Source organism: Mixophyes fleayi, chromosome 4, assembly GCF_038048845.1.
Source record: "Mixophyes fleayi isolate aMixFle1 chromosome 4, aMixFle1.hap1, whole genome shotgun sequence".
NCBI lineage: Eukaryota > Metazoa > Chordata > Amphibia > Anura > Limnodynastidae > Mixophyes > Mixophyes fleayi.
Genome location: NC_134405.1, coordinates 302953409 through 302972127, shown reverse-complemented (window position 1 = coordinate 302972127; position 18719 = coordinate 302953409). Strand labels below are relative to the sequence as shown.

The window sequence follows — 18719 nt, the reverse complement described above, 5'->3', positions numbered from 1 at the left end:
ACCACATCACCCCAAGGCTACTTTGAAAAGAGCAGAGCAGAGTGCTGTTCTGAAGGCGCTTGTGCAGAGGGCCACGGCCACTCATACTCACAGGAGGCCCCCTCACTGCTCTTTCCATGGCAGAGCAGGAGGAGGGTGGGAGCAGGAAGTTACAGCGGCATCACCGAGCCACTACATAAACTTTGCAATGGTGCATGGTGATGTACTGTTCCGGCTATATTAACTGTACTGTATATTACTGGGTAAGGATGGATGTACTGTATATTGCTAGGAAAGGATGGATGAAATGTATATTACTGGGTAAGGATGGGTGTACTGTATATTGCTGGGTAAGGATGGATGTACTGTATATTACTGAGTAAGGATGGATGTAATGTATATTACTGGGTAAGGATGGATGTACTGTATATTACTGAGTAAGGATGGATGTAATGTATATTACTGGGTAAGGATGGATGTAATGTATATTACTGGGTAAGGATGGATGTACTGTATATTACTGGGTAAGGATGGGTGTACTGTATATTGCTGGGTAAGGATGGATGTACTGTATATTGCTGGGTAAGGATGGGTGTACTGTATATTGCTGGGTAAGGATGGGTGTACTGTATATTGCCAGATGAGGATGGATGTACTGTATATTGCCGGGTAAGGATGGATTTACTGTATATTACTGAGTAAGGATGGATGTAATGTATATTACTGGGTAAGGATGGATGTACTGTATATTACTGGGTAAGGATGGGTGTACTGTATATTGCTGGGTAAGGATGGATGTACTGTATATTGCTGGGTAAGGATGGGTGTACTGTATATTGCTGGGTAAGGATGGGTTTACTGTATATTGCTGGGTAAGGATGGATGTACTGTATATTGCTGGGTAAGGATGGGTGTACTGTATATTACTGGGTAAGGATGGATGTACTGTATATTGCTGGGTAAGGATGGATGTACTGTATATTACTGGGTAAGGATGGATATACTGTATATTGCTGGGTAAGGATGGATGTACTGTGTATTGCTGGGTAAGGATGGATGTACTGTATATTGCTGGGTAGGGATGGATGTACTGTATATTACTGGGTAAGGATGGGTGTACTAGAGAGACAGAAACCAAACTGGCTTTCTCCATGTCAATTAATATTGTACAGTCTATAATGGCTAAATTTTTTGTTTTTTTAAAAAAGTGGAGGGGGACCTATAGAGACAGAAAGCAAACTGTCTTTTTCCATTTCTTTACATATTTAACTATGAGTGTAGGGTGTAATATACATCCAAAGACGATGGCTGCATTGCCAATATGCATAGATGGAGAGGAAGACAATTTGTTTTGTGTGTAGAATAAATGAAGGCCTACCAACGAAGAATTAAACAGTTTTTTTGGATGATTTATTACCTCAACAATTAGATTACTTATCTCTAAAAGAGTTGGAGCACTAAATTGGGTTATTTTAGGCACAAAAACATGTATTTTCCAACAAAATAGCAAAACAAAACCAAACAAAACAAAAACCAAAACCAAAACACGCAATGGCGGTTTTGCAAAACCAAAACCAAAACACAACGGTAATCCAGATCCAAAACCGAATCCAAAACCAAAACACGGGGGTCAGTGACCATCTCTAGTAAAGATGGATGTACTGTATATTACTGAGTAAGGAAGGATGTACTGTATATTACTGAGTAAAGATGGATGTACTGTATATTGCTGGGTAAGGATGGAAGTACTATATATTACTGAGTAAGGAAGGATGTACTGTATATTGCTGGGTAAGGATGGATGTACTGTATATTACTGAGTAAGGAAGGATGTACTGTATATTGCTGGGTAAGGATGGATGTACTGTATATATAAGGATGGCATAGCGATGCATCTTACATAAATTGTAAATTTTTTCTGTTGCACATATTCAGAAAATAAAATGCACCATCAAATATTCAGAGTAACAGAATGTTACAAAATAGATATATTTCCATAGGTAGGCTGTCCCTATTTTCCGTACATTTGCTGCCTCATACTTTGATGATGCTGTTAAGCACAATATTATCAATGTCCTCACTCTGGAAGGCCAAACTCAAATATTACGCTATCATCTGATACAATGTAACAGGACTTATCGGGTGAGAACACATATTTTCTGAGAAATCCCTTTAAGAAGACAAAGAAAAAAGATAATTAAAATGTCCAAAGACATATTGCACTCTTCTGCATGCGTACAAATGAAACAATCTAAAATCTCGGTTTGTATGGCGCCAGGGGTAATTTCTCATATTAAGTGCAACAACAGGACAATGGTTACAAATGTTATGAATGGAAGGAAGGAGATTTGTCGTTGTAAACAACCAACCTGCCTCAGCATCATGCAATATACTAATTGTGCAATGTGTATGGACTCTCTGGTAGTTATTGCTACTTTAAAATATATAAACATCAATTTGATTAAATTTTAACTCTTACATTGGACAATGATCTCATAATGATTAACTATAAACATACATAGATTTAAATGGTATTAAAAAGATTTTAGACAATACAATATACTAAATTTCTCATGTAGGGTTAGGTTAGGACCAGGGGAGGGCTGGCAAATTTTAGCCCGGGGGGCAAGACTCGATTTAGCAGCCTATTTTAATTGGAAAAAATGCATGTGGCCCAGTGACCGAGCCCAAAATAGTGCACTATGGGACCAGCCCGGGGAGCAGATGCCCCCTGCCCCCCAGCCCAGCCTGCCCCTGATTAGTACCACCATAAAGCCCAGGACAATTATATCTGCCCTGTAGGCCACCAGTCAGATAACCCTGAGTTATGGTAATGATATGAACTGTGACTTCCTGACAAGAAGGCCCATGCATTCTTTAAAGATGTTTAACCAATAAAACGGTCTGTAAATGTATCCATTTCTTACCAATACTGGTGTGGAACCAACGTCTGCCTGTACAGTAGTGAGTTAATGTTGACTTAACCAATCTGATCAAAGTTAACTTGATCAATGCCAAGATTTTCCATTTCCCACAACCCATACATTTTAGTCACTTTTTAATAGTGCATTTTATTTCATAAAAAGTTTATAGTTCTGATTTGATTTAATAAAAAACCCCAATGAAACCTCACCAACACAATAAGAACCTCACCACAATCATATTTATAGCTCCCTCCCTCACAGAAATAGAAGAACTATTGTCTACAACGAGAGAAATTCATACAGACCTACTGTTTACAATGACACAAATCTATTTCTCTTAGTAGAGTACATATGTACCCATCAGCTATTCATCAAACATGGACATTTTAAAATGCATATACTTAAAAATTAAAAGTAAAGGAAAAAAATGTAATTAAAGTAATAACCATATAGCTATGTTCTATAACAAAAAATGTTGGAAATCCAGTATATAAAGTATATTCAAATACTGGTACTATAACTCAAAATCACATAAAAAACTATTTTAATGCTGCATTCCATGATATTGTGAATACATACCTGGAGCAGAAGACTGTCCTTAGGTAAATGGTCTTTAACACATTCATTTCCAATTCCGGAGTCATCAGGGTCAATTAGACTGTCTACTGGAACATTGTTTTGTGGTTTAAGGAAAGCAAATTCCGTTTCATTTGAATCCAGAGTTAAACAAACATCATATGTGTATGGCAGTGGTAAGGTCGCATTGTTAAACTGAGAAATAAACCTGGGATTAACCTGAGGATATAGGTTTGTATGCATAGATCCAAATGAGTTGGAAGATTTGGACTCTCGATATTTGGAGACAATGGCAAACATTATGGTCAACATGAAAAGAAAGGAAATCAATGCCAAGGCTATTACCAAGTAGATTTGCAAGTTGGACTGAGACTCTGCTTTGCTTGACTGGTTGCTCAACTCAGGAAGGACCTGCTGAAAATTATCAGCAACCACTAGGTTCAAAGTGACTGAAGCAGAGAGTGGTGGAATGCCATTGTCTTTTACTATAACCAAAACGCCATGTTTTAAGATATCCCTTTCCTGAATAGCACGCAATGTCCTGATCTCCCCTGTGTGATAATCAATATTAAAAAGCAATGGTTCTGAAGCTTGCAAAGAATAAGACAACCAAGCATTGTGTCCAGAATCACCGTCCACTGCCACCACTTTAGAGACTAAAGAGCCTTGTTCAAAGGACCAAGGGACCATCTCAAATGCCGAGTCACCAACCTCTGGTGATGGGTACAGAATGATTGGTGGATTATCATTTACATCTACTATACAAATTCTCAATGTTGTGCTGCTGTTCAGAGACGGAGATCCATGGTCTTTGACATTAATTTGGATATTAAATTCTCTGTGCTGCTCATAATCAAATGACCGTTGTGCATAAATAACCCCAGATACCGGATTAATAGATATATAGGAGGACAAAGGATCTTCTTCATTACTGGTACTGGTTATGTAATAAATTAGTTTAGCATTCTCTTCCCTGTCCATATCGTTCGCTTCAACCATAAATATTGAAGCTCCAGGCAAATTATTTTCAGGTACAAACGCAGTATAAACCAATTTCTCAAACACAGGTGCATTGTCATTGACATCTAACACATCCACCCGGATGTCTTTTCTAAAAGAGAGTGGAGGAGAACCCCTGTCGGAGGCTTGGACCGTGATGTTGTAGGTTGACACCTTTTCTCTGTCCAGGGTACTTTTTGTAACAACTTTATAAAAATTACTTGCTGATGATATTAACTGAAATGGAACATCACCTTTAATTGTACATTGAACCTCTCCATTTTCTCCGGAGTCTTGATCATGAACTTTAATCAGTGCCACCACTGTTCCAGGGGCAGAATCCTCAGCAATGAGAGCTGATAAGGAAGTAATGGATATATCAGGTGCATTGTCATTTTCATCTATTATTTCTATTAAAACCTTGGAGTGGGCAGCTAACCCACCTCCGTCTTGCGCTTGTACAGATATTTCATAATATTTGGTCACTTCATAATCTAAATGTCCTTTTGTTTTAATTTCTCCATTTCTGGGATTGATAGTAAAGGTCTGAAGGACATTATTTGCAGTGGTACTAAATGAGTATGTAATCTGTGCATTGACACCATCATCTTCATCACTTGCGCTAACCTGCAGAACTGTTGAATTTAGCGGTATATTTTCCATAACGCTTACTTTATATACTTCTTGCGTAAATATTGGAGCATTGTCATTGATATCATTAATAATGATCTTAATTAAAGCACTGCCTGTTTGCACAGGGTTTCCACCATCAAAAGCTGTTAAGATTAGTTCATAGTTGCTTTGTGTCTCTCGGTCTAGAGGTTTTTCTAGATGAAGCTCTGGAAATATGCTGCCATCAGAACTGATCTTTTCTCCCAGCACAAAATACTGATTTGTACTGAGTCTGTAGTTTTTCAGTGCATTTATGCCTATATCCAAATCTTCAGCTTTTTGCAAAACAAACCTTCTTCCTGGGGAGGTAAATTCACTCATCTCTAATCTGATTGTGTCATACACAAATCTTGGAGGATTATCATTTATATCCTGAATTTCAATCTCAACATTGAATACATTTAAGGGATTCTCAATCACTGCATCAAAGGTTAGGACACAATCAGCTGCATCCCCACACAGTGTTTCTCTGTCTATCCTGTCTGCAATATATAGATTTCCATTATCCAGATTTATACTGAAATATTTCTCTGAAACACCAGGTACAATGCGAAGATTTCTTGTTGTCAGCTCCTTAACATTTAATTCAAGATCCTTTGCTAAATTTCCAACAATAGAACCTTTTCTCAATTCTTCTACAATGGAATAATGCATTTGACCAGTGACTGAATAACACAGGCAGGAAAATAGGAAAGAAAATATTACTTGCCATCTCATTCCTTTCAGTGACTGTCCTTGCTGTTTTTGCAATCCAGCCATCCCTTTTTGTACTTGAAATATATTGGTGAAATTCCTTGATGTATTTATAATCCAGATGAAACAACAGAAAAATATAAGGCTTCTTTATGAGACCTACGTCAGACACATCCTATGCTGAAATGCTCTGTATTTCTTTTACAATTATGTACTATTCCTTTCATAGAGGTGCTTCTGGATCTGCAGTCTTTTCCTTACAGGTGAACAGCGACGCTCTGAGGCATAAGTGGGGAACTGCATTAGTACAGAATTATTCCCATAACTACCTTAAGTGTGGTTTTATGTAAAAAATGTAAATAAGTGACTGTTGTAACAATGTAAAACTTTCAAAAATACTGAATTGAAATTGCTCTTTTCAATTTAATAATGGTAAAAATAGAATTAACATTTAAAAACATAAAATAAATAAAAAATAAGATAAAATAGGCAGCACTGATAAAAAAAAATGTTAATTTTTTTTTAGTATCCTAGATTGTTAATAGAGCCTAAAGCTGCCACCATCAGTTTACTAAATACATTGAAAGCTATTAAATTGCGGCAATCACAACTTTGAAGCTATATTAACTGACATCATTTCACCATCTCGGACAATGTTATAATCTAATTTTGCCTGGTACACCGTACTAGGACTTATCGAGTCACATTCTAACCTAATGTTTATGTGCAATGGTATGTTTGTTATAGGCATAGTAAACCACAATAATTTAGAAATAATGTGACATATTATAGTATTTTAGGACAGAGACAAAATCCCTTATGTAAAAAGCTTGTCATTTTAAAGTAATTAAAAAATTAAACTGATGCATCCAAATGTATCAATATTGATATCTTCAAAACATCATGTAAAGATATGTCCTATGGCTTCAACATTTAAAGAGAAATACATGGCTGTCACTTCCTTTTTTCTCCAATCCAAGGGGTACATGCATTTTAAATTACTAGAAAGTCTGCTGAATCTGTCTTTCCATTTTTTCATAGATTGACACTAGTATAGATATTTTTTGCTGAAATTTTGCACAAATGCAGTTGAAGGTGGAACAGGCCTTTTTGATTTACAAGGATTCCGGCAATACAATATTTGAGTACTACTTTTGCCATTATGTAGTGGGTTTGTATGTCTGTGGAATGGGTAGCCTATCAGTAAAGCTGCGAAGACAACGATCAATTCATTCTGCTGTGTGATGTGGTTGGGCAGCTGCATGCCAATATAAAGGATTGTTTTTATTCAAGGAAAGGTGTAGCAGCAGAAGTTATATAGACATGACCTGAAGTTGACAGACAGACTGTTGTGATGTGCAGCTACAGGTCTTCCTTATTAGATTTGTAGGTACACACCTCGTGCTATCTATTGGAAACTTAAGTAATGGAGAAAATTACACTATTTTAAGAAATATGCTGATGTTATGTATATGTTGAAATTGTTCTTTATACTAAGAAGCTATGTGCCATGTACATTATATGTTATAATCTTAAGGTGTCTGAATTAGCATATTGTATACGGTTCAATAATATTGGAAATGTCCTGTACTGTACCTAGTTTCATATCAGAGATAAACATGGGAAGAACAGACCATCTTTAGATTACACTCTAAGCCTTTACTCCATATGCTTAGCTGTCATCTGTCACGGGGAAGAAATAAAGTCTGCAAAAAGGGATGGCTTTGTGTTTTACAGTCACTATGTTAGAGATTTCAAAGGGAATATACACTAAAGGAGCAACAGAGCTTCCTTTCAGTAGATTCTGTTTTTATTTTGTGGCCATTTATATTGGGAGTATAAAAAAAAAATAGGAAAAATCCATTTTCCATGATTTTTCCTCTAGTTACTTTTACACAATTAGAATATTTTGAACAGTGCTGGAGTCTTCCAGTACTGCTACAATCACCCCCCACTGCCAATACAAGTTAAAGATAAAAAACAAACAAACAATAAATAATGAGCATATCATTTATCCAGCTTTTAACCTGGCTTTCCTAATATGTTCCCAGCAGTCATGATGAATTCCATAAAATACATGCATCTGGATGTTATTAATGCCTACTGTACATAAAATGCGTTTTTACAGTTTCTTTTAACTGTAAACACATGGTCTAGCATGCATACCTGACTGTCATCACTATCAATCGGCACTTACACCTGACCTGTAGCTGGTGCAAGTGATACGGCTAAAAATCACGTACCTGAGAGATGCCCAGAGATGGAATGAGATGGATTTGCAAGCGCTCAACCTTAGCACGCCCTTACTGTACATTGATTATGCAGTCCCCCCCCCCCCATTTCACCATTGGATTCGTAGGCTGTCAGAAGTGTCATTTGCATTCGAAAATGAATTGTATGCACTTGGGTTCTCTGGTGTGTAGTCAGTTTCTGGGCATGCGCAGAACAATTTTATTACGTTCCTTAATGAATCAGGCCCATAGTATCTAAATATTATGCAGCACTTTGCAAAGAATATTTGATCATTGGCATTATTTTCTGCCTCATTGCAGCCTACAGTCTAAGTTTTCTATCATACACACAAACTGTAACTTACTAATATGTTTTTGTACTGTGGGAAGAAACCGGAGCACCTGGAGGAAACACAGGGAAAATATACAAGCTCCACACAGATGCTGGGATTCAACCCATGGCCCCAACACTGAGAGGCAGCAATGTAAACCACTGTGCCCCCATGTTGCCCCTTAGATCATATCACACAAATGTGTTAACAGTAAGCAGCCATCTATATGCTTCTAAATTCCAAGAAGCAGCAGCGGACATACTTATATTTTCTTCCACTTAGGGTCATGGACTGTAAAATGCCTGGAAATGACATAAATAGCAACTGTACCTATCTAATCCAAACAGTGAAACTTAAATATATAAAGCATGGAGGTAAAAAGCAGTGCTCAGTTATTAAATTGGATTGAAAAGTGTGATTGTGACTTTCCTCGCCCTCCAATACCAATATATATATCGCAGCCACTGATATCTGGAAAGGACACTTCTGCCAGTAGAAATTTAGGGGTGACAGGTTGCCCCTTTTTCATCAAATTTTCTTATGTACACTTCGTAACATAAAAAAAAAAGTATATAAATTATTAAATTACAAATTAACATATTTCTAGCATTTACTTCGTACAGCTAACGAGTGGTGGACGTTGGGGCCATGCAGTTTTATGGCAATGGGAAGTCAGAAGGTTGAAGAAAAACCAGCTCAGAGGGACAAAACAAAAGTTAAATCCAGGCCTGGACGTCACTGGTTAACCTGACTGATCAAGTCCCTGTGTTTTAATTGGTCAGCATTTCTGTTACCTCGGAGATTGCAAGCCATTTACACAGGACTATAAAGCTATAGATTGTGTAATTTTCATCCCTGCCCATTCAAAAATGAATGCAAGATAGATGCTCTGCTCATCTTGACAGTATTAAGCATATAAACTGAAAATTGATATAGTGTTATAATGAATCTACGTAATTATTAAAGACACCAATTGCCATTTTTGTTTCAACAATAAACCTCCCACAAGAGGCAAGCTAATAGAAATGAATTCTGTAGATGCTACTTGTCAATGCATCTGATTAGCTTGTTTGTTGGACCGTGGCAGTTATTATATATTATGCTACTTTAGGTCATGTCATCCATTTCTCTTTGATATTTGTTAAGCTATAATATTTTATAACATACCTGTGTTATTAGGTTTTCACCAAGTAATGAATTCTTTAAAGTTTCATTTCCAACCCCCGAATCTTCAGCATCAATTAGACTGTCTACTGAAACATTGTCCTGAGGTTTAAGGTTTAAGGAAAGCAAAACCCCCTTCACTTGAATCCAGAGTTACACAAACATCATATGAATATGGAAGTGGTAAAGTTCCATTGTTAAACTGAGAAAAAAATCTGGGATCAGCCTGAGGATAGAGGTTTGTGCTCCTAGATCCCAGTGCCATAGAAGTTTTTGGCTCTCTGTATTTTGAGATGTATTTTGATATACACACAATAGAGTTGGCTAGTATGGAATGGATGTGAGAATCGAAAGTAAAGAGAACAATGCTATCTAATAGTATACAGCAACGTAAAGTTAATGCTATCTAAAGTAAAAGTACTCTATGATAGCTTGTTTACAAACTTCCAGGTGTGAACACACATAGCCCACAAAAGGGGCAGGGCTTAACAGTGAAGTGCGTGGCATTTTTAAATTGCTCATTTGTGGGCGGAGATTGGGTTGAATGGGGACATGGCTTATTTTGTCCCACTTTCGGGACTCTAAATGTTGGGGGCATTCACTGTCCATATGTACATCTGATATGTGCATGGTTGAGGTTTGAAAGGTGGGACTCAAAAGGGCATGTCTTGCACAAGTGAAAACATAACTGCTAAGAACTTCTTGTTTGGCTCTTACAAGTTTGCCCATCAGTTCCTGAGGTTAGTGACAGCGCTCAAGTCATTTATTTTCACAGACGGTTTTTATATATTAGCTCATACTGGCAAGAACTTGTTTTTGCACGAATTTATCGTGAAGCAAAATATTAGGTACAAGAGCGCAATTAATGCACAAAATAAAAGAAAACATAGTTACATAAATATTTGTACTTTTATTCTTTATTGATCTTAGTGTTTACACATCTTTAGAGTTTACACTCACCTGCAGAACACTATTAGACGATAATGTTTCTTTCACACTTTCATTTCCAAGTCCTGAATCATCAGCATCAATGAGATTATCCACAGGGACATCTTGTTTTGATTTTATATAAGTGAAGTCACTTTCGCTAGAATCCAAAGCTACACACACATTGTATGAGTAGGGAAGAGGTAAAGTCCCCTCACTGTACATGGAGAGCATTCTGGGGTCCACTGGAGGATACAAGGATGTATTTAGCGATCCAAATGTTGGTGAGGGTTTTAATAGCTTGCATTTTGAAATAACAACCAACATAACAGTTATAATGAATAACAAGGAAATTAGTACCAAGGTGATCACTAAATACAACTGCAAATTGGTTTGAGGATCTTCATTTACTTGATTGCTCAGTTTAGGAACGACCTGCTGGAAATTATCTGCAACAATGAGGCTTAAGGTGACTGTAGCTGAGAGAGAGGGGTCTCCATTGTCCTTCACCATCACCACAACCTTGTGTTTCAATATATCCTTCTCTTGAAAGACATGTGATGTCCTGATTTCACCCGTGTGCTGACTAATGATAAAGTGAGATGGTTCTGACACATGTATGAAGTGATAAGAGAGCCAGGCATTATGTCCAGAGTCTGCGTCCACTGCAACCACCTTAGTTATTAATGATCCTTGTTCAGAGGCAAAAGGGACCATCTCAAACACAGCTGGTCCACCACTTTCTGGTGATGGGTACAGGATTTTTGGAGCATTATCATTCTGATCCACTATACGGATAATTAATGTAACATTGCTGCTCAGAGATGGGGATCCATTGTCTCTAGCAGTTACTTGTATTAGAAACTCCTTGTGCTGCTCATAATCAAATGATCTCTGAGCATAGAGAACTCCAGTCTCTATATTGATGGACAGATAAGAGGACACTGGGAGATCTTCTGTATTACTGCTGAATATTGAATAAATAATTTTAGCATTGTCTCCAGTATCAGGATCTGACGCTTGTATACTGTATATTGAGGCTCCTGGTAAATTGTTCTCTGGTACATAAGCAACATAAGTAGATTTCATAAATATAGGGGGATTGTCATTAACATCTGATATCACCAGTCTGAGGGTTCTACTGCTGGAAAGTGGGGGAGATCCTCTGTCAGTGGCCACAATTGTGATGTTATAACTAGAGATTTTCTCTCTGTCCATAGAACCTGCAGTGACAATTCTATAATAACTGTCAGATGATAACAATAAATTAAAAGCTGTTTCTTCCATAACTTTGCAGTCAACTTCTCCATTTGCCCCAAAATCTTGATCACTGATTCTAATGAGAGCTATCACTGTACCAGGTGCAGAATCCTCAGGAATAGGACTAGATAATGATGTGATAGATATCTCAGGAGCATTGTCATTGTCATCTATTACTTCTATCAATACTTTACAATGAGCAACAAGGCCACCTCCATCCTTAGCTTGTATAGATAGTTCATAATTCCGTGTGAATTCAAAATCTAACTGACTATTTGTTTTAATTTCACCACTTACAGGATGGATACTGAATGTGCCTGTATGATGGACATTTCCTGATGTTTTGCTGAAGGAATATGTGATCTGTCCATTGACTCCCTCATCTCTGTCAGATGCATATACAGTAATTATTGTGTTATTGATTGGAATATTTTCATTAACACTGACTTTATATAATTCATTGCTAAATATTGGAAAATTATCATTTACATCAGTGACAATGATTCTTATTAATGCAGTACCAGATCTAACAGGATTTCCTCCATCCAAAGCTGCTAACGATAATTTATGAACATTTTGTGATTCTCGATCTAAAGGTTTCTCTAATACAAGTTCTGGGAATTTACTCCCATCAATCCTAGTCTTCTGCTTGAGTATAAAATGTTCATTGTCACTGAGCCTGTATGTCTGTACTGAATTGATACCAATATCTATATCCTCTGCATTTTGCAAAGCAAATTTTGTTCCAGGTAAAGTTAATTCTATCATCTCTAGACTGAAAATCTCATGAAAAAATATTGGAGAATTATCATTTATATCCTGAATTTCTATTTTAACTGTGAAAATGTTTAAGGGATTTTCAACTACAGCATCAAAGGTTAGGAAGCAGGTAGTTGCTGTCCCACACAGTGTCTCTCTGTCTATCCTGTCCTTAACATATAGATTTCCAGTATCTAGACTTACATAAAAATATTTCTCTGAAACAGGTGAAACAATTTGCAGTTTTCTAGATGACAGATCTTTAACATCTAATCCAAGGTCTTTTGCAATATTTGCTATAACAGAATCTTTTCTCATTTCTTCTACAATGGAATAATGAATCTGACCAGAGACTGAATGACACAGCCAAGAAAATAAGGAAAATATTACTTGCCATCTGATTCCTTTGTATGTCTGTGTATGAGGTTTCATCTCAGGAACTGTCAGGACCTCAGTGCTTCCAAATAAATAATCCTTTTGATAATTAGTTGTAATCCAGTGGGAAAGGATATATACTTATATTGATTAATCCATGTGTTTGTCAAATATCCTGTATTGTGTATTGTAAGAGACTCCAGAAAATGGCTGTGTGTCTTTCTGCAGATCTGCAGTGTGTGTGAGTGATGAAAATACCAGTGGATCTCCAGTTCTGTATTCTTCTCCTTATTGGTTAAACAGCGGCGCTCTGAGGCGCAAGTGAGGAACTGCAGTTCTGAGAAGGTATTTTTCATTATTCAGAACTATTATTATGTATTATTATATTTTTAGTGTGTCATATACATTGCAGTTATTAATTGTATATTCAATTTATAAAATTGTACTGTCAACATTTTAAAAAATCATTTTTGGTTTGTACTACAGATTACATTTATATATTAAATAAAGTAGAAATATCAGTATAAATGTACGCTGTCTGCTGCGAAAGCAGGGCCATCTTTTCCATTGGGCACGATGGGCAGGTGCCCGGGGGCCCCCTAGGCAAGGGGGCCCCATAGACAGGGTTCTTGCGTAAAATAAATAATCCTGCAAAAAAAAATAAAAAAAAATCCTGCAAATATATCTATCTATCTATCTATCTATCTATCTATCTATCTATCTATCTATCTATCTATCTATCTATCTCTATCTATCTATCTATATATATATATATATATATATATAGAGGTAGGGGCCCCGCTGCACTGCTTTGCCCGGGGGCCCATAATGTTGTTAAGTCGCCCTGTGCAAACTACAGAACTGAATTGCATGTAATTCAAGAAGCATATCTACACATTAGCATAATTTGTTCTCTATTTTCTCTTTATTGGTGAATCTGAGATAAAGCTATATTTCACAATGATTTCCAGCGCCACCATTAAGAAATTTACTAAACATGTTTTAAGACATCTAATGCACAGTAAACGTAATAGTTGTCTATATGCCTGATGTAGTTTTGTTTTACAAATTACTTTATAGTAAATATTTATAACAAGTTAAAACTTTTTACATTTATAATTAAAGAGGGCACTTATAAGAAATATGCTAAATGTTCACATATTCACATATTTCTCAACTAAAACTAAAAAGCTTTTTGCAGTTTTTCTATCAACTACATAAATAAAATGAGTACTTGAGTGCCCGAATGACAGGTAGTTCAGTATATAGCATGTTAAAAGAAGGTGCTGTAGTTTGCCATTAAAAACAATTCTTAAAGTGTACCTTTGCCCTACAGAAGAGTGGGCTGAGCAAATAATCTTGGGAATGATTCTCTCAATTCACTAGGTACCAGTGATATGGTTATAAGTCTCAATGGACCAGTGATGTCATTGAGGGATGGGGTATTGGTGATTTAACTGGTTTCTGAAGCATTGTTTAAATTACCTTTAATTTTGAATTTAGTTTAAATAATTGGTTCCTTAATTCTATGTAGGTAATTGCCATAGCTTATGTAATAATGTTTTTATATGACTAATTATATATTATCAGTGGTGGGCAGCAGATTTCATAAGCGTCACATGCAGCCCTTACAAGCTTCATATGTGAACACTGCTGGATTACCCGTTAGGCAACCGAATCAGCAGGGTCCTGATTCTGAGGTAACTGTTTAGAATGTTATCTCTCTTCTGATTGGTCCTGCATTGGACAGTGGGAATGGCATTTCATTCTGCAGCTCTGATTCACTGATGGCTGTCACACAGAGATTGCACCATGAAGGGTGTTCCCGTACTGATTGGTGGAAACTCTGAAGGGAGACAGGAACTACTGTTAATTGGGAAGTGCCGGGTTGCTGATCTGGCCAGAAGCGGACAAGTGAACAAGGAGCTATGGAAGAAACTTAGATCTAAACCGAGCACAAGTAACTGTCAGGAGTGAAGAGGCAGTGTCACCACCCTGAAATGTTATTTCCTGTGTACTTGCTGTCTGAATGGGGTTATTCTGTCACCAGTTTGCTATCATGCATGTTACTGCAGTATATTGCCAAGTGCATACCACCACTCTCATATGGCCATGCAAGCACTGTTACCTCAACTACCCCAAACCATCATGGCACTGCCATCTCCATTACTTCAGCTATCCTAATGCATGGTACTGCCACCACTTTTACTTCTACTACCCAAACATAGCATTATCACACTGTTACCTCCATTACCCCCAGAACATGGCACTGCCAAATTTTTTATTTTACATTTTTATTAAAACTAACATAGAAGAACTGAAGAAGAGCAATATTATGCAGCCTGAATCCCTCTAGTTGATGTGGAACTACAAGCTTTAGCATGTTTTGTTAGCTGGGCCTTGAAGTTCCAAGACAACTAGATGGCAAGAGGTTGCATAATACTGGTCTGGTTCAGAAGGACTGGCATTTTCACATGGTCGATTTCAGAGGGAGGGGGGGATAACCAGTGTCTTGCCTGGGTCATCACTGGGTCTTAATCCAGCTCTGTATGTGACTCTCTTGGCCAGGAGTAACTCCCATCGCTGGGAAGCTTCTACATTGGCCTACCCTACTGTATCAAGAAAACAAAGTGATATTGGTCTCAATGAAATGATCCATTTTGTATAAAACTTTGTTCCCAATATAATAATTTTTTGCATGCTTGGATTACATGTATGGAAAATGCTCAAATGTGAATTAACCCTTTCAATGTCAAACATTTGAAAACATGTCACCTTAACTGTACAACTATATTTTATTATCAATCAGTTTATACCTCGTTCTGTAAACAGATTTCCCTATACACACTTCACATAAATGTACATAAATTGCTTTTCACTGTTGATCACCTTGAATTGAACTGAAGCATTCACACCATGTATAGACAACACAGACACCAAAGTTCTATATTGATGACATGAAATCCTCATTAACATGCCACCTTACCTACCATATAAAATATTTTGCAGACCTAACACAGTCAGAGGGCCTTGTCATACAAGAATGCTCTAGAGATCTGTCTAGAGTGTTCCGAAGATCATCCAACTATTTTGGAAGTCATTAACTTATCATTAGTCATTACCAGCAACAGTTAAAGTAAACTGCTAGATGATAGGAAAATGTGGTGACCACTTTATCTCCACCATGCTCTGATTTTGATGTTATTTACAAATTATTTTATCAGATTTTTTACTCAAGTTATCTCAGCAAAAATGTAATTCTATACTTAAGAATGATTTGTGATGACACAATGAAAGATTCCAAGAACACCATCCTATTTTAATTTGGGAATGAATATAACTTAATACAATTAAGTGGTTAGTAGGCTAGGCTACATCTCTTTAATTAAAATGATTCCATCATGGGACATATAAATCTTTTGTTTTTAGATGAAAAACAAAAAAATACCAAAAAAACCCCAAACAGTTTGGAGATATGAACTTTGTTTCATATGTACACTTGTCACTCCCATCTTCCTGCATCAATGTGATAGGAGCCTCTTATATCACCACTGATATTGGAGATCCTGCTCCTTCACTATCTAATTATCAGTCTGTGACTTCTTGCTTGCCTCCATTCATCTTCTCACAAAAATACACTGCCCATGCCTTATGCACTGTAAAGGTCACTGCCACCCACAAGATCACTACTCTAATTTCCTGCTACTGTGGATATTCTAGTGATCTGGCTGATAAAAAGGGCACACATGGACGAGCACAATATGGATTTTGAATACAATAAAGTGGTACGATTCCAGTCAAACACACCTTAATGGCGCTGAGTATAATCCCCAATCACTAAGCTTCTACTGCAAGTATAATTAAGTGTTTATTCACCTAATAATGATCAGTGTTTGATATACACTACACAACCTGTCTGTATAGTAAGAAGTCAGGTATGACCAGAATTAAATCAGATGACCTATATACCATGCTATAAAATTTGCTTACATAATCCTGGTATGTATGTTTTTCCCAAACTTTCTCCTAATAAAACAGCATACCAATGCACATGTAATGAGAGGCAAAAGCCCTGTATTTTTTCTTACTATATAACTTAAGTTGTCTACCATTTATAGTAAACAATGATAACGTTCAAGTATACAGAACAACGCCATGCCAAATGACCCATACACAAATAATGCAATTTGAAACTTTCCTGCTGTATTCAGTCCTCTAGAGCAGGGGTGGGCAAACTCAGTCCTCAAGGGCTACCACCAGTTCATGTTTTTAGGATTTCTTTAATCATGCACAGCTGAGTTAATCTATTTGGCTGGGTCAGTAATTATCCCAGCTGTTTCTACAGACAGAAATCCTAAAAACATGAACTGTTGGTAGCCCTTGAGGACTGAGTTTGCCCACCCCTGCTCTAGAGTCTTGAGGGCTTCAGATATGCATTGGTTCCAGACCCAAACAATACGAGGACTCTAACAAGATATGATTTTCCCTAGCATGTCACTACTAAACTTCAGGAACTGATAAGAGGGGTTTCCTTCTCTGAAACTCACACCCTTACTGCTGGAAAGTATTTTAGTGCTCTAAATCCATGGTGACTCCAAACCCTTATATACCTTATTTCTATACTATTTTTTAAACATGATACATTACAAAATGTTGTCTGTGTGTAGTCCAAGTTATTCTGCTGCAATTTCAGGACTAATATAGCTTTTTTTTGGATTAAATACAAAATATGGTTCAGGTGATCTTTATAGGTAACATTTGGAGCGGGCATGGTGTGTCAACCATAGGCCATGTCTATCGTGATGGTGTTTTCAAATCCTTTGCCCAGCTACAACAAGACTTTGGTCTACCCAACACTGCCTTTTTTTGATACCTCCAACTGAGACACACTATCAGCTCTCAATTTGGGGCCTCTCTCCCACAGCTTTCAGTCTCCCCTATCAAAAACCTCTTGTTTAGCATGGGCAAAAGATGGGTAATAGCTACACTTTACTCTGGACTAAATGCAGAATTTGTATCCAAGGGTCTGCTCGCACTCTGGATTGGAGGCGGATCTGGGTTCGCTCATTGATGAGGACTAGCCTCAGGTTCTCAGGAGCCTTCAAGATGCCACTTCCTGCATTTGATTCCAACAGATACATTTCTTTGTGCTCCATAGGTTGTAACTAACTCCGGTCTCTCCATTCTGGATGGGTGCTTCCGGCACATATTGTAGTTCAGGGATTCTAGTTGGAGGTGGGCTTGTGTGTGTGATACCGTCCCTGGTGCCCCTCCTCTCCCCCCCTTGCTTTGTCTATTTGGCACATCCTTAGAGGACTCCCTTAACAAAACAACTTATAAATATATTTTTATCCTGATGCTGGCGATGGTCATCCTTGCCCGCACCTGGCTTGCAGCAGACCCAGATGGCTTTCACAAGTGGCGGGCTTCAGTGAACGACAAAATGGCTCATAAGCGATACATATATACCAATAGACGAGTCAGTCATAAATATCACCAGATTTGGTCTGGTTGGTATACTTCTAAATATAGGATAAGCTCTGAAGCTTTGAAACAACACCAGCCTAATGCTTAGTAGCTTTGTTACAATTTGGCTCCAGACCCCTGGGCGACCAGCTCCTGCACAATCGACCACCACTTTGTTGACTTGAGGCAGTTTTCTGAGGATATGTGACAAAACCTGGCGCACACCGGTTAATACTTTGCTTTCTGTATTTATCTTCATCTCAACAGCACACATGTATATGTCTGCCTATTGCATACCTGATCTACTCTCTCATCATCATATAGGAACTTGGATACCCACTCGATTAAAGGTCAAAGATTTA

At 37.4% G+C, this 18719-nt stretch overlaps 1 protein-coding gene across 10 annotated transcripts in view; it reads right to left on the bottom strand.

The window, feature by feature from the left end:
- Window positions 1–18719, bottom strand: part of LOC142152875 (protocadherin gamma-B7-like) — a 420392-nt gene that overhangs the window by 28302 nt on the left and 373371 nt on the right. The window contains exon 1 of one of the 10 annotated variants that reach the window (XM_075209934.1): window positions 12907–12963. The exons of 8 other annotated variants lie outside the window; for them this stretch is intronic. In XM_075209934.1, the coding sequence (XP_075066035.1) occupies window positions 12907–12948 (42 nt within the window). In that variant the 5' untranslated portion in view covers window positions 12949–12963. Of the gene's footprint in view, window positions 1–3482; window positions 6051–12906; window positions 12964–18719 lie in introns of those variants that run through there. One more of the 10 variants, XM_075209926.1, reaches the window with a different exon arrangement.